We start from the raw sequence: 12456 nt of genomic DNA, 5'->3' as shown, positions 1-12456 counted from the left end.
CGCGATCGCCTTTTTAGTTTTGTAAAAAGCAAAAGAAAATGATAAAAACTTCAAAAATTAAAATCCTTCGAGATGTAGTTATGTTACTACATCTATTAGTTAGGAAAATTTAAAAACTTAAATTTGGACATGTTTTGCCAAAAGTGTTATGAAAAAGAATCAGCATACGATGTCGAAAAAACCCGCATAATATATCAAAAGAATCAACACAAAAATCCGGGGCCTGTTTGCAAATTTCTAGAATCCTCAAATTCTAAAAGGAAAAAAAGTTATGCTCAAATTTCAGTTTTTTTAAAAATTTGGGTTAAATCTGGTCAAACTATGGTCGAACTACTTATTCAAGAAGTATTTGTGGTACTAAATAATTATTCAAGAATATTAGTGTTACTAAATAATTATTTCAGTATTTTGAATTTTGGTCAAATCTGGTCAAACTATTTATTCAAGTAATATTAGTGTTACTAAATAATTATTCAAGAATATTAGTGTTACTAAATAATTATTTCAGTTTTTTTGAATTTGGTCAAATCTGGTCAAATTGTGGTCAAACTGTGGTCAACCAATGGTCAAACTACTTATTCAAGAAATATTAGTGTTACTAAATAATTATTCAAGAATATTAGTTACTAAATAATTATTTTAGTTTTTTCGAATTTTGGTCAAATCTGGTCAAACTGTGGTCAACCAATGGTCAAACTAGTTATTCAAGAAATATTAGTGTTACTAAATAATTATTGTTTTTTAGAACAATAGTTTCAAACTCATATAGTGAAACGTGTGACTTCATGCTCAAGCTAAACTCCTGAGGGTTAATAGGATTGATATCTTATTATTGTCAGGAAAACAACAAGTGTAGACTTGGAAACGAGGGGGAATAGAACCCGGAAGTTAAGCGTGCTCAGGCTGGAGTAGTGAGAGCATGGGTGACCGTTCGGGAAGTTAGATGATTTGGAATGATGAGGGGTGATTAGAGATTATAGGTTAAATTGAGCAGTGATGAGGGGTGATTAGAGATTAGAGGTTAAAATAATTCAGAAATTTGAAAATGGAAAAAAAATTTCAAAAAAAATCAGAAAAAATTTCATAAAATTTCCTTTAGTCCCGGTTGGTTTACCAGCCGGGACTAAAGGGGGCGGGGCTTTAGTACCAACCCTTCAGTCCCGGTTCCAGAACCGGGACAAATGGCCCTTTTTCTACTAGTGTCTCTCGTCCTCCAACTCCAATGGCTTCTCGCTACTTCTTACTTTTGGGCTCCATTCACCGGGACGGCCCACACTAATTGGGCTCATGGTTGGCATACAACACTTTCCCATTCTCTGTATTGAAGTTGTAGGGTTCTTATACCAGAGCAAAAGATAATCTAGTCACTAACAATGCCATTTGAGTTTCTTCTCTTCCCTATGAGAACAACTGTGCGACGGGTACCAAGCGGCGAATGGTTTAATGGAGGAAGGAGCGTGTCGAACTAGGGGTTCAAGCTAGATCGTTGGGGAGTAGCGCGGAGCTTGTGGAGGGAGTCCGCAGCTGCAAATGTGGTGGCCAGCGTGGTCGACCCGGGAGCTCCTATTCAGCGCGATCAGCGCTGGGAAAGCTTCCTGGCACCCACGCCCCATCACTTGTGAGATGACCCATTCACATGCCTCACTGTTGACTTTCAAGAGAAAAACACGATATAATTCACAAAAAAAACAAAAAATATCACGAATTAAAATGTTCACGGATTTGGAAAAAATGTTCACGAATTTGAAAGAAAGTTCATCGGTTTGGAAAAAATTCATTGAATTTGAAAAAAAAAGTTCAACAAACTTGAAAAAACACATCAATTTGAAAAAAGGTTCATCGATTCGAAAAAGCGTTCATCAAATTTGAAAAAAATCATGGAATTTGAAAAAATGTTAATTGAATTTGAAAAACTATTCATCAAATTCGGAGCATAGTTCATCGAATTCAAAAAAAAGTTCATCGATTCGAAGAAAGTTCATCAAATTTTAAAAAAGTTGATCAAATTTGAGAAAGGATGTTCATCAATATGAATAAAAAATTTATGATATTTTAGAACAAAAGTTCATCAATGCGAAGGAAAAAAATTGACAAAAAAGAAAAAAATGAAAATAAGAAAGGAGAAAGATGAAAATAAAGGAAAGTTCTAACTAAAGTCATCTGGTGGTGTGGATTTGTGGGTACTGTCGCTCGCGTCAAGATTGCGGGCCTCAGCTTGGAAGCACTAAGCGAGCATTTTTATTGCGGATTAGAAACACGGAAAAGAATTGTCGTCGATCCCTCTCGTCCTCTCCAATGGCTCCTCCTCTGCTTCATTGACTTTTACTGGGAAAAAAATAGTTGGATGGGCTGCTTGCTGCTTGGGCTCCACTGACTTGAACAGCCCAGTCCTAAATGGGCTCGAGCATCCATAAGGCTTAACCGCACCATCCCCGCTCTACTCCGCCGCTCTGCTCCGACGCGTCGGTGGATGGATGACAACGACAATGGCCGCCGCCACCAGCTCGGAGCGGCGCGCCGGCGACCATGGCCGCCGCACCGAAGAGCGCGGACGCCACCGCTGGGCGCTGAACCCTCGCCGCCGGCACCCGTCGGAAGGTCTGCACGGCTCACTCTTGCTCTACCCCTGCTTAATTAGATCTCCCTCATTCCTCCCCTTTTCTGATTAGTTCGCGTGCGAGCGTGGTGGATCAGGGTAGCAGTTCTTATGGAAGAACTCGTGTAGCAATCAGTTGATTTTGTTGTATTTGGTGCTTCAGAACCCTCACCCAGGGACGAAAAAGGGAAGTAAAACATTTGTTGTCAGATTGCAGACATCATTTTCTGCAGTTCTGATTGTGTTTAATCAATATCTTTAGGCCACATAAATCATATTAAGATGGCTTGGTTCACAGCGAGCTCCTATGCTGTTTTTGGCACACCTACTGAGCTTGGACTAATTGTTCTGACTACATAGAGGGTTTGAGTTCCAGAATTTCTGGCCACCAGTTTTAACTACAATTTCATATGTGAAGAGAAGCGAGATCTTGTTGGATTCATATATATATTGCATTAGACATCATTGACAATCACATGGAAACCTGGACTAAGTATTAAGATTTTGTATTCAGAGTATTGTTCGGCCAATTAAGCCCCAAAGACGACCTCATATGAGAAAGGTTTCTACACGGATTGTCTTCGCTTTGTCAAAACGGTCGATTTTGATATAAAAATCATTTCAATCCGAGATTGTATATAAAATTTAGAGCCATTCAAATGCAGCCTTCCACTAGGCAAAAAGTCGATCTCCCAATCAGACATTGTGTCTGATGGGTAGCACGAGTAATAGGCTGTCTTGCGCGAGCGATTCGGTCCTAAAGATGGCCTCGAATCAAAAAACGTTCAACATGAAAGTTGTTCGTCTCGTTGAAACAGTTAAATTTGCTTTTGGGAACATCTTCATTCGAGGTCGGTTGTGGCCTCTGAGAGTCAAAAACAGAACTAATCTCCCAGACTTACCTAAATCCGAGTTCGGTTAATTTTGAAAAGATTTGGACGTGATTTGGAGTCTTTTTCTTGTATGGAAAGTCCATCCTCCTCTTATATTGACAAGTGATGACGGCTGATTGAACAACACACAATCACAAAAACCATCTACAAACTTTCATCTCCCACCCTAGTTTTCTGCTTCTCATTCATCGGTGTTCTTCACTTCGGAGAGCTTCGATCTATGAAGTCCTAGGGGCGGGCAAACTGACCTAGGGCAGCTGATCACCGCCGTGCATCTAGACGGGGTCTCTCCTGGCCGCGTGGGGTTTCGGGTCTTCAAAAGCGCTCGCCGGATTGTCTTGTGTATCGCGCTTCCGGCGAGCCTCCTTTGGCGACGTGTCTTGCGTATCGTGCTCGACACCGAGGGTACACGGTGAGGTGTTCGTGTGCGAACGGCTCTAATCAAAACGGGGAGAGTTTTTTTAATAAACTGGACATTGTCGATAGAACTTTGATGTTGGGGACGTCGTGGAGGGGAGATCCAGTACCGGGAGAGATATGGCTGTTGTTGCTGCTATGTGGGATGCGAAAGGAGAAGAGGTGGTGGAGGATTGTGGAAGAGGCATCGATAGATCAGGCGAAGGGGCGACAATGGTGGTGTTTTGTTCTTTCGCGAGGAGGGAGGAGAGAAGGAGAGGACTTGGCTGAGGAATCGTGGTTCGTCATGTTTTTAATAGTATATACAATCGTGATTTGTGACCTGGCTGAGAGAAAGAATTAAAGGATCCTTTGGACTATGCGTGTAATCTGCTGCTTCTTTCAATGGTTATAGATGGATCTATAGAGTAGGGAAGGAGACGATTACGTGGATTGATCTACACTGTAATAATTTCGTCCCACCAGACTAACGGCTTCTATTTTCTAATTAACGTAGGATTTTTTAGGGAGTCCCTAATTAGTATAGGTATAAATTGCCGATAGAACTTTGATGTTGGGGACGTCGTGGAGGGGAGATCCAGTACCGGGAGAGATATGGTTGTTGTTGCTGCTATGTGGGATGCGAAAGGAGAAGAGGTGGTGGAGGATTGTGGAAGAGGCATCGATAGATCAGGCGAAGGGGCGACAATGGTGGTGTTTTGTTCTTTCGTGAGGAGGGAGGAGAGAAAGAGAGGACTTGGCTGAGGAATCGTGGTTCTTCTTTTTTAATAGTATATACAATCGTCATTTGTGACCTGGCTTAGAGAAAGAATTAAAGGATCCTTTGGACTATGCGTGTAATCCGCTGCTTCTTTCAATGGTTATAGATGGATCTATAGAGGAGAGAAGGAGACGATTACGTGGATTGATCTACACCGTAATAATTTGGTCCCACCAGATTAATGATTCCTAAATTCTAATTAACGTAGGATTTTTTTAGGGAGTCTCTAATTAGTATAGGTATAGATAGATATGATATAAGATGATTTGGCTAATATGTAGAAGAAACTTACCGCGAGGATCTCGTACATGGCCCGGTGAGTCGCCTCATTCCGTGCCCTCTCCTCCTCTAACAACCTAGCCGCCTTCTCCTCCGCCAGCAATTCCTTCTCAGCCGCCACCCGGTCCCTCTCATCCAGAAGCGCCTGGGTTGTCGCTCTCTCTTTCTGAAGAGTAACCTGCAACACCATTCCTCGTTAGCATTGTAATTACCGATGGCCGCACACACAATGTAATGGAGGAAAGATATCTGGGTCCATATAACTAACATCGATGGCAAGAGAGACTGGCTGTGGACGAGTCCTTATCTCAGGACAAGAGCTCGTTTGGCGCTCCTTGGTCTCCGGGAGAGTGTGAGGAAAAGGTATCAGTCCATCTCCAATGGCTATCGAGTCTTGGAGCCTCCGACCACCAGATATCATCAGCAGCTCTGGATCAATAGGATGCTGGCTCAGGTTATAGTCCTCCCCTTTCCTCACCTTCGCCATAACATTGTACCTCACGATCTTGTGGTGGGAGGAGATGTTGGTGAACTTTTCTGGATGATCGATGTTAGACTCAAAGAATGCCTTGGCCTTCTTCTACGAGGCATTATGGGCCATGGCATAGAGGTCGTACACCTCTGGCACCTCCGTGCTATTGTGTCGCGCCTAAAAGGAAGGAAAAAAAGTATTAGTAAAGGGCTCAAGCTAGCATGAAGAATGAATTGCATGAATCATGAAGCAAACCACGTAGCTAGTTCCGCCCGAACTGATATAAGTTGGCGCTGCCTTGATGTTGTGTCAAACCAACCATTTAGGCACGCCGGTCCTTGGCATGGTTGTGGACGGCTTGCCAGTGATTTGTGCACCACTCATCCACCAACGCCTCCCAACAATCCATCTTATCCGCACACCATCTCTTGAGCACCTAAGTTAGTAAAGTGAAATTTGAGCGCTACGCCTACAAATCAAATCAACGAAACTAAGTACAGGCTTTAAAGAATAAGTAATTACCTTCATGTACTGATGCTTTTATAGAAACTTTTGGCGGCACGATGGCTTGTCCTTCTTAATACGATGCGTGGCGTAATAGTCTCGAACAGCCTCTGGCCGAGCCTCGTGCCGTAAGTTTTGTAATAGGCGCTTGCAATCAGTATCGATAACCTTGCCGCGTCCTCCTCGTACCCTCCTCACACCTGTAGAAGGTCTGCAATCAACACTGATTACTACAATAACTAGCTATTGTTAATTTTTAATTGTGTAAAGGAGAAATTACCCAACACTGATCACCATCTCGGCCCTTGTGTGGCACAAGACACCGTCGATCATCTCCTCCGGCGAGGCCTGGGCAGCAAAGTAGTGCTCCCAGCTCAATCCTACGGGTGGAAGCTGACCCTCACCGGGCAACATGACAAATGCTGGGAATTTTTGCCGAGAAAGCACACCAAGGACACTGTTGGGCTTGCGGACTCCACTGGCGTGTAGCCAACCCCTGCAGTATGACAAGGCCAACGCATTAGATATTTGAAGAAACGTGAAGGCAAAAGGTACAAAATGATTAAATGCACTTACTTCTCCCCATCAGGCCTAATCACCGGCCTCTGCTTGTGGGTCACTGGCAGGGGCGGGAGCTGTGTACCACCATGCTAGTACACAGTGAGCCCGTCAACCACCTTGCCCTCACTATTAGTAAACTGATCACCGCCACCAACAGCATGGGCACTCGGCCCTTGAGGCGGATCCGGCTAGTTACCCCGTCCGGACGTCTCCTGGGACGTATCCCGATCCCCGTCTTGGTCCGGAGTCTCGTGGGCCAAAACCTCTGGGACCGGAGTCGCGTGGGCCGAAGGCTCGTCGACCCAAGGCTCATGGTCTGGTGTCCACATAGCCTCCACTTCAAACGGGTCCACCCTAGCAGTCATGTGCTCGGGTAAATGAGCTAGGGATGGCGGCGAGGAAGGTGTAGCAGGCTGCCTACCTCTTCCGCGTGACATCCTGATCGACCTCTCTTCTTCCCTGCCGACCTCCTCTCCTGGTGGGCAACGACGCCGACGAAGAAGCGCATGTCGGTGTCCCCATACTGTCTATGAACGCTTTCCAGAGATGTTGGGGTGGAATGGAACTACCCCTCTCGTGGGTTGCTGACGAAGAAGTACCTGCGGAGCGCTCTGGACCCGCGCCCGCCATCTCTCAACACCTGCCATGACAAAGAGTAAGGAAATTAGCAACATAAAAAAATGAATACCTGACATGAATAATAATATGTATATAATTTAAGTTGCCATGCATACGAACTAATAATAGTCTGGATCGTCTATATATGCTCCGGGACCAATAGATGCATCATCATCATCGCTATCACGAGTGTCGTCATGAATGACGTGCTCATCAGGTTCAGCGGCATCAACATGTGCAAAGGCCTTTCTGTAATCGGTCAAGCATTGACAGGTCATCCGCAGCAGTAACCTCTTCTTATTCCGGCTCTTCTTGTTTCGGCTCTTCTTGTTCTGGCTCTTGTTGTTCCGGCTCAGGGGTGAAGTCAAATTCACTATCGCCGTCTACCTCCATGTTCTAGGGTGAAGTAGAGCGGTTCTTGAAACGTTTTTTTTGGAAACAGGCGTTTCTTGGAAGAATTCTCCTTCATATGTGTCTAGGTTAATGTGAGGTTCATAATCCTCTTCATTGGGGGGAGGTGGTCTAACGCGTGGCAGCGCTTCATAAACGACATCCCAACCATTCAGAAGAAGAATTCTCCTCTTTTTCTTCTTCTCCTCTTCTTCTGTTTTTCCTCTTCTTCTCCTCCTCATATAATTATATGCCATCTCGCTAAGATTGCCTAATTGGCATGCATGTTATTAATTTTGATTCTCCCATTACGGGCAGCCTAAGAGTATGGTTAATACTCTAGCCAGCTGATAGCTATATGGAGCAGCCACGTCATCTATAACTATGCACTATAGTCACTCATATAGTAAGGTAGGCTATAAGGTTGTGGATGAGGGCTCTCGGGTGCCACACACCCCTATATGAATACATCACTAAAAAATACCAAGAAATTTTAAAAAATCTACAATTTTGAGATATGAAATCTGGGTGTCCACCGTACACCCATGTTCAGTTTCGTGGGGAATAGGGACCTTGGTCATTTTTGTAAAAAAGTCAACTTTTTTTCCTATGTATAGAAAAAACTATTTGGATGAATCGTACGTCGGAACATGTTTCCTTCGTCACGGATACCATGTGCACTCATTCCCCACGAAATTTAACATGGGTGTATAGTGTGCACCCAGATTTGATATCCCAAAATTTTAGAATTTTCTTATTTTCTTTTTCTAAAGCTATATTCATATAAGGGAGTGTGGCATTCGGGACCCTCCAACATTTCTCATAAGGTTGGTTATTAGATTTGTATTATTTGTAAGCATCTCTCTTTCTTTATATTTATTGTATTTGTCTAGAAATACACATATAGCCAGGATCTTGCATTAGGTTGGTCACAATGAAAGTACCATAACTAGTACCGTACATGCCAACTAGGCATTTTCCTCAAGTGGCACATAATTAAATATGGAGAGAGAGGATTGAGTATCATGATATGCCATATCATATCAAATGTTTTACTATTATGTGTCATGCATTATAATAAACGATATCAGTATGATACCATGCATTATGAAGATAGTATCATACACAACTTCCTCCGTTTCTAAATATAAGTCTTTCTAGAGATTCCAATAGAGATTACGTACAGATGTATATAGACATAGTTTAGAGTGTAGATCCACTCATTTTGCTATGTATGTAGTCCTTATTAGAATCTCTGGAAACACTTATATTTAGGAACGGAGGGAGTAGTATCATATGCATGATAGTAATATATGATACTTCTCATTATGACCAGCTTTAGAGTCCACTCTCCTCATTTTTCTATGTCTCTCTCCTCCACATAGGCAAGCAAACTATAACTAACAATAGTGGAGAGTAGCTTACACTAGTAACATACACGCTACCCTAGGCTATGTTATTACCTCAATAGTGGATAGTAACATATGTGTGGTGTTATGCAAAGCTTCATTTATTAGGTTATAGTCTCATATTGTCTTGGGACATGTGATGTTATAGTAACTAGCTAAGTTACTTAATTTACCTCTCTCCTCATTAATACATTGCCACATAGGCAATTTTCTTAGTTGGATCTGATGTTACTCCTGAAGTTACTCCCACTATGACCAGTCTAAATTGCATTTGGGATCCAAGTCTTCTAGCTCTTTTGTTCGTCCTTTTAGCTTTAATGAACAACTCTTGTGTAGCCTCCTAGGATGGGGAGGTTCTTATTTCTGTTGGTATGTAATATGTAGTGAATTCGCACATCTACATGTTGTTACGCTTTACAGACATGATGGTTTCGTCAATAAAATCGAAGGGGGGGAGCCCTTCTTTTGCTAAAAGAAAATCTTATGTAACAGCTCTGTTTGAAATGGCTTTTTCGTAGGACAGGGAGCTGCTTTGGGAGGGCTGTGTTAAAGTAGGTCTAGCATGTCTTGTACGTACGTGTTTGTATCTTTGCTGATCAATATATAAAGGAAGGACGTGGTGAGGCATTGCCCCACGGAAAACCCTAAAACCCTTTTCTTAACAGTCTCCGCCGGATTAAAGAAAATGCCAACGCTAGGCGCCAGTGCACCGGCCTAATCTTTCGGCCGGTCCGCTGCTAGCCATTCGATCTGAAAGTCACGAACCGTCAGATCTCACGTCTATCTCACGTCCTCTTCCTTTCCCTTCCATGTCCTTCTTCCCAGTACACACAAGGATACAAAAACACAACGGGCACCATCGATTCATGCCCCCGCGACCTAGAAGCTCTGCTGGTTCCCCAACGCTCGTCGCTCCGCTGGTTGCAGCACAAAAAACACAGAATACGCCAGTTTGAAACCAAAAACACATGGTTCCGGCAAATAATTAATATGGCTCCAACAAACAATAATGTGGTTGCAGCAAAAATTCTATGATTTCAGCAGAACACATTGATATGGTTCCAGCAAAAAAAATACATGGTTCCAACAAAAAATTGCTATAGTTCCAGCAAAAATTGGGAAGTGGTTCCTCCACAAAAAAAATGTCAGTGCAACAGAATAATTCAAGGAGTTGCCGTTGTATCCGCCCCAGCACCATCCTTGCCATTTGCAGGAACTCAAAATACTGGTTCCAGCAAAAAATATGTGCAACAAAAATCATGGCACCGCCACCGTGGTCGCCGGGCACAATCCTCGCCTGCTGCAGCAAATCGAGAAATGGTTCCAGCAAAAATAGAAAGTGGTTCCAGCAAAAATCAAAAAAGACAGAAGCTTACCACGGCCACCGCTGTCGCCACCACCACCATCCTCGCTGGTTGAAGCAAATCCTCGCCCTGGCTGAAGCAAATCGCGATGCCGGTTCCAGCACCGCGTTCTCGCCAGGTCCCAGTGTGTTCCCTCCGCGCGTCGTCGTTGGTCCGAAGACGCAAATAGCCTCCACCGCAGGCCGGCCGCTCCACGGCCTCGCTCCATGGGCGCAGCTTGCCGCGGCCGCGGGTGCAGCTAGTTGCGGTGGCATTTCATGGACTCAGCTCTCCGCTTGCATCTGCTCCGGCGCCCCTCAACCACAGTAGCCGGCGCTGGTATTTCGGGGATTCAGAGACAGCGAAAGAAAGGCGGCAGGGGAAGAACTGGATAGAGATACTCGCGTGGGGGTGGGAATAAGATTTCTGTGGTGAATGGTGGTCAAGGGGTTGCGCGGGTCCACGTGTATGCGCGTTGCGCGGCAAGGGGACCGGCCCAGTTTCGGCTGGTGCGCCGAAGCGAAACGTTTTCCTAAAGAAAAACAACGACAAGTGGGCAAAGGGAGAGCATCATGGGGTGTTTTTCCCCCTAAGGCTAGTCATAGTGGGAGCACTATAAGGTAGTAACATAGACTAGTGTCGTGACACTAGTCTAAGTTACTCCCCACTATGACTAGCCTCATCAGTAGACTTCCACTGTGGCCAGGCTGGACCCGGTGGCAGCCAAAGGTTGGGCGCCACACAGCCTAAGAAGTCTTCCTGCTTGCATCGAGATTGCGTCCATCAATTAAATGCAAAGTTACATCATCACAGTATTACTACGGATACGCCGAAAACAAGATTTTATTTCAAGTTGGTCATGTGCGTCTAGCCATGGGTAGAGTGTTGGTGGTGCAAGTTGCTTCGTATTATAATTCACCATCAGCCAATGGCTTGTCTTTTCTTTATTTTTTTTCGAAGTTCCAACTACATTATTTCTTTCTTTCCATGAAAAAAGAACTATATATCCTCTGTTACCTTACACTGACCTCCCTTGACCTTCATAACGCATCAATAATCGAGAGCCACAGCACAAAGCTCTTCATCTCTCTTCAGCACCATCCAGATTCCAGAGTGAAACAATCAAAAGGGAGGGGGAGAATGGAGGGCGCGGCGCAGCTTGTATCCATTGTCGGGCAGCTGGTGGGCGGGGAGTACCGGCAACTCCGCGACGTCGGCGGCCAGGTGGCTGAGCTCAGCGACGAGCTGGCCACCATGAACGCCATCCTCCGCATGCACTCCGATGCCGAGGAGGGCGCCGCTGACCACTTCATCCGGGAGTGGGTGAGGCAGGTCAGCGAGCTCGCCTACGACGCGGAGGACTGCGTTCACCTCTACATCTTCCGCATCCGGTGCCGGCCGAGAGACCGCTTTCACGTCTGGTCCAAACGCATGGTGGCGACGCTCTTCCCGCGCCGTCGACTGGCTCGCGAGATCCGGGCGCTCCAGGCTCGTGCGGTTGTTATCAGCGAGCGCCATGCGCGTTACGGCGTCAGCCGACCACCTCCTTCATCAGTCCATGTACGGCCGGTGGCGACATCGGCGCATGCGCTCCGTCCTGGCAACAATCCCCATCAGTTCGTTGGCATCAAGGAGCAGGCTGAAATCCTCACCAATGATCTCAAGATGGTGACTGACGAGGAGCTCCAGGTTTTCTCCATCGTGGGGTTCGGAGGGCTTGGAAAGACTACGCTGGCCATGGAGATGTGCCGGCAGCTAGAGCCAGATTTCCAGCGCCAAGCGCAGGTGTCCGTGTCTGAGGCGTTCAACGGCGGTGAAGATCTGAAGGGATTGCTGAAGCGCGTGCTTCAACAGATCGTCAAGCCCAAAAATGCTACTGAGGAAGGCATCAAGGTCAAGGAAGAAGATCCCTTGGTTAACATTGAAAAAATGGATCTAGATGGTCTAGCCAAGAAGCTGAAGGATCTTCTTACGAACATGAGGTACGTATAAAGAGTAAAACATACACCTTCTTACGGACTATCTATAATTCAGCATGGATTTTACGAACTTTCGATTCAAATGCACACCTATGTTGATTTGAGTATACCTGCGCTCTTGAAAGCATTCCTAGAAAAATTCCAATATCAAACACTTAATCCACCTCTTGGTCGGCTGGTAAAGTTGACCTCTCGTGCCTCGGTTACATTTTAAGTTGCCTGAAATTTTGTTTTG

At 45.0% G+C, this 12456-nt stretch overlaps 1 protein-coding gene across 1 annotated transcript; it reads left to right on the top strand.

Annotated features, from left to right (window-relative positions):
• The first annotated feature begins 11382 nt into the window (after nucleotides 1-11382).
• On the top strand, nucleotides 11383-12234 carry LOC119327982 (disease resistance protein Pik-2-like). Its single transcript, XM_037601031.1, has one exon. It carries the CDS (start codon nucleotides 11383-11385, stop codon nucleotides 12232-12234), a length of 852 nt encoding a protein of 283 aa, XP_037456928.1.
• The last annotated feature ends 222 nt before the right edge of the window (nucleotides 12235-12456 follow it).

The sequence above is a fragment of the Triticum dicoccoides genome, chromosome 7A (assembly GCF_002162155.2).
Source record: "Triticum dicoccoides isolate Atlit2015 ecotype Zavitan chromosome 7A, WEW_v2.0, whole genome shotgun sequence".
Classification (NCBI taxonomy): Eukaryota; Viridiplantae; Streptophyta; class Magnoliopsida; order Poales; family Poaceae; genus Triticum; species Triticum dicoccoides.
This window is presented reverse-complemented; position numbering and strand designations above follow the sequence as displayed.

Excerpts from the sequence above, each read along its gene's own strand:
- LOC119327982 (XM_037601031.1), top strand. The coding sequence starts at position 11,383 with ATGGAGGGCGCGGCGCAGCTTGTATCCATTGTCGGGCAGCTGGTGGGC.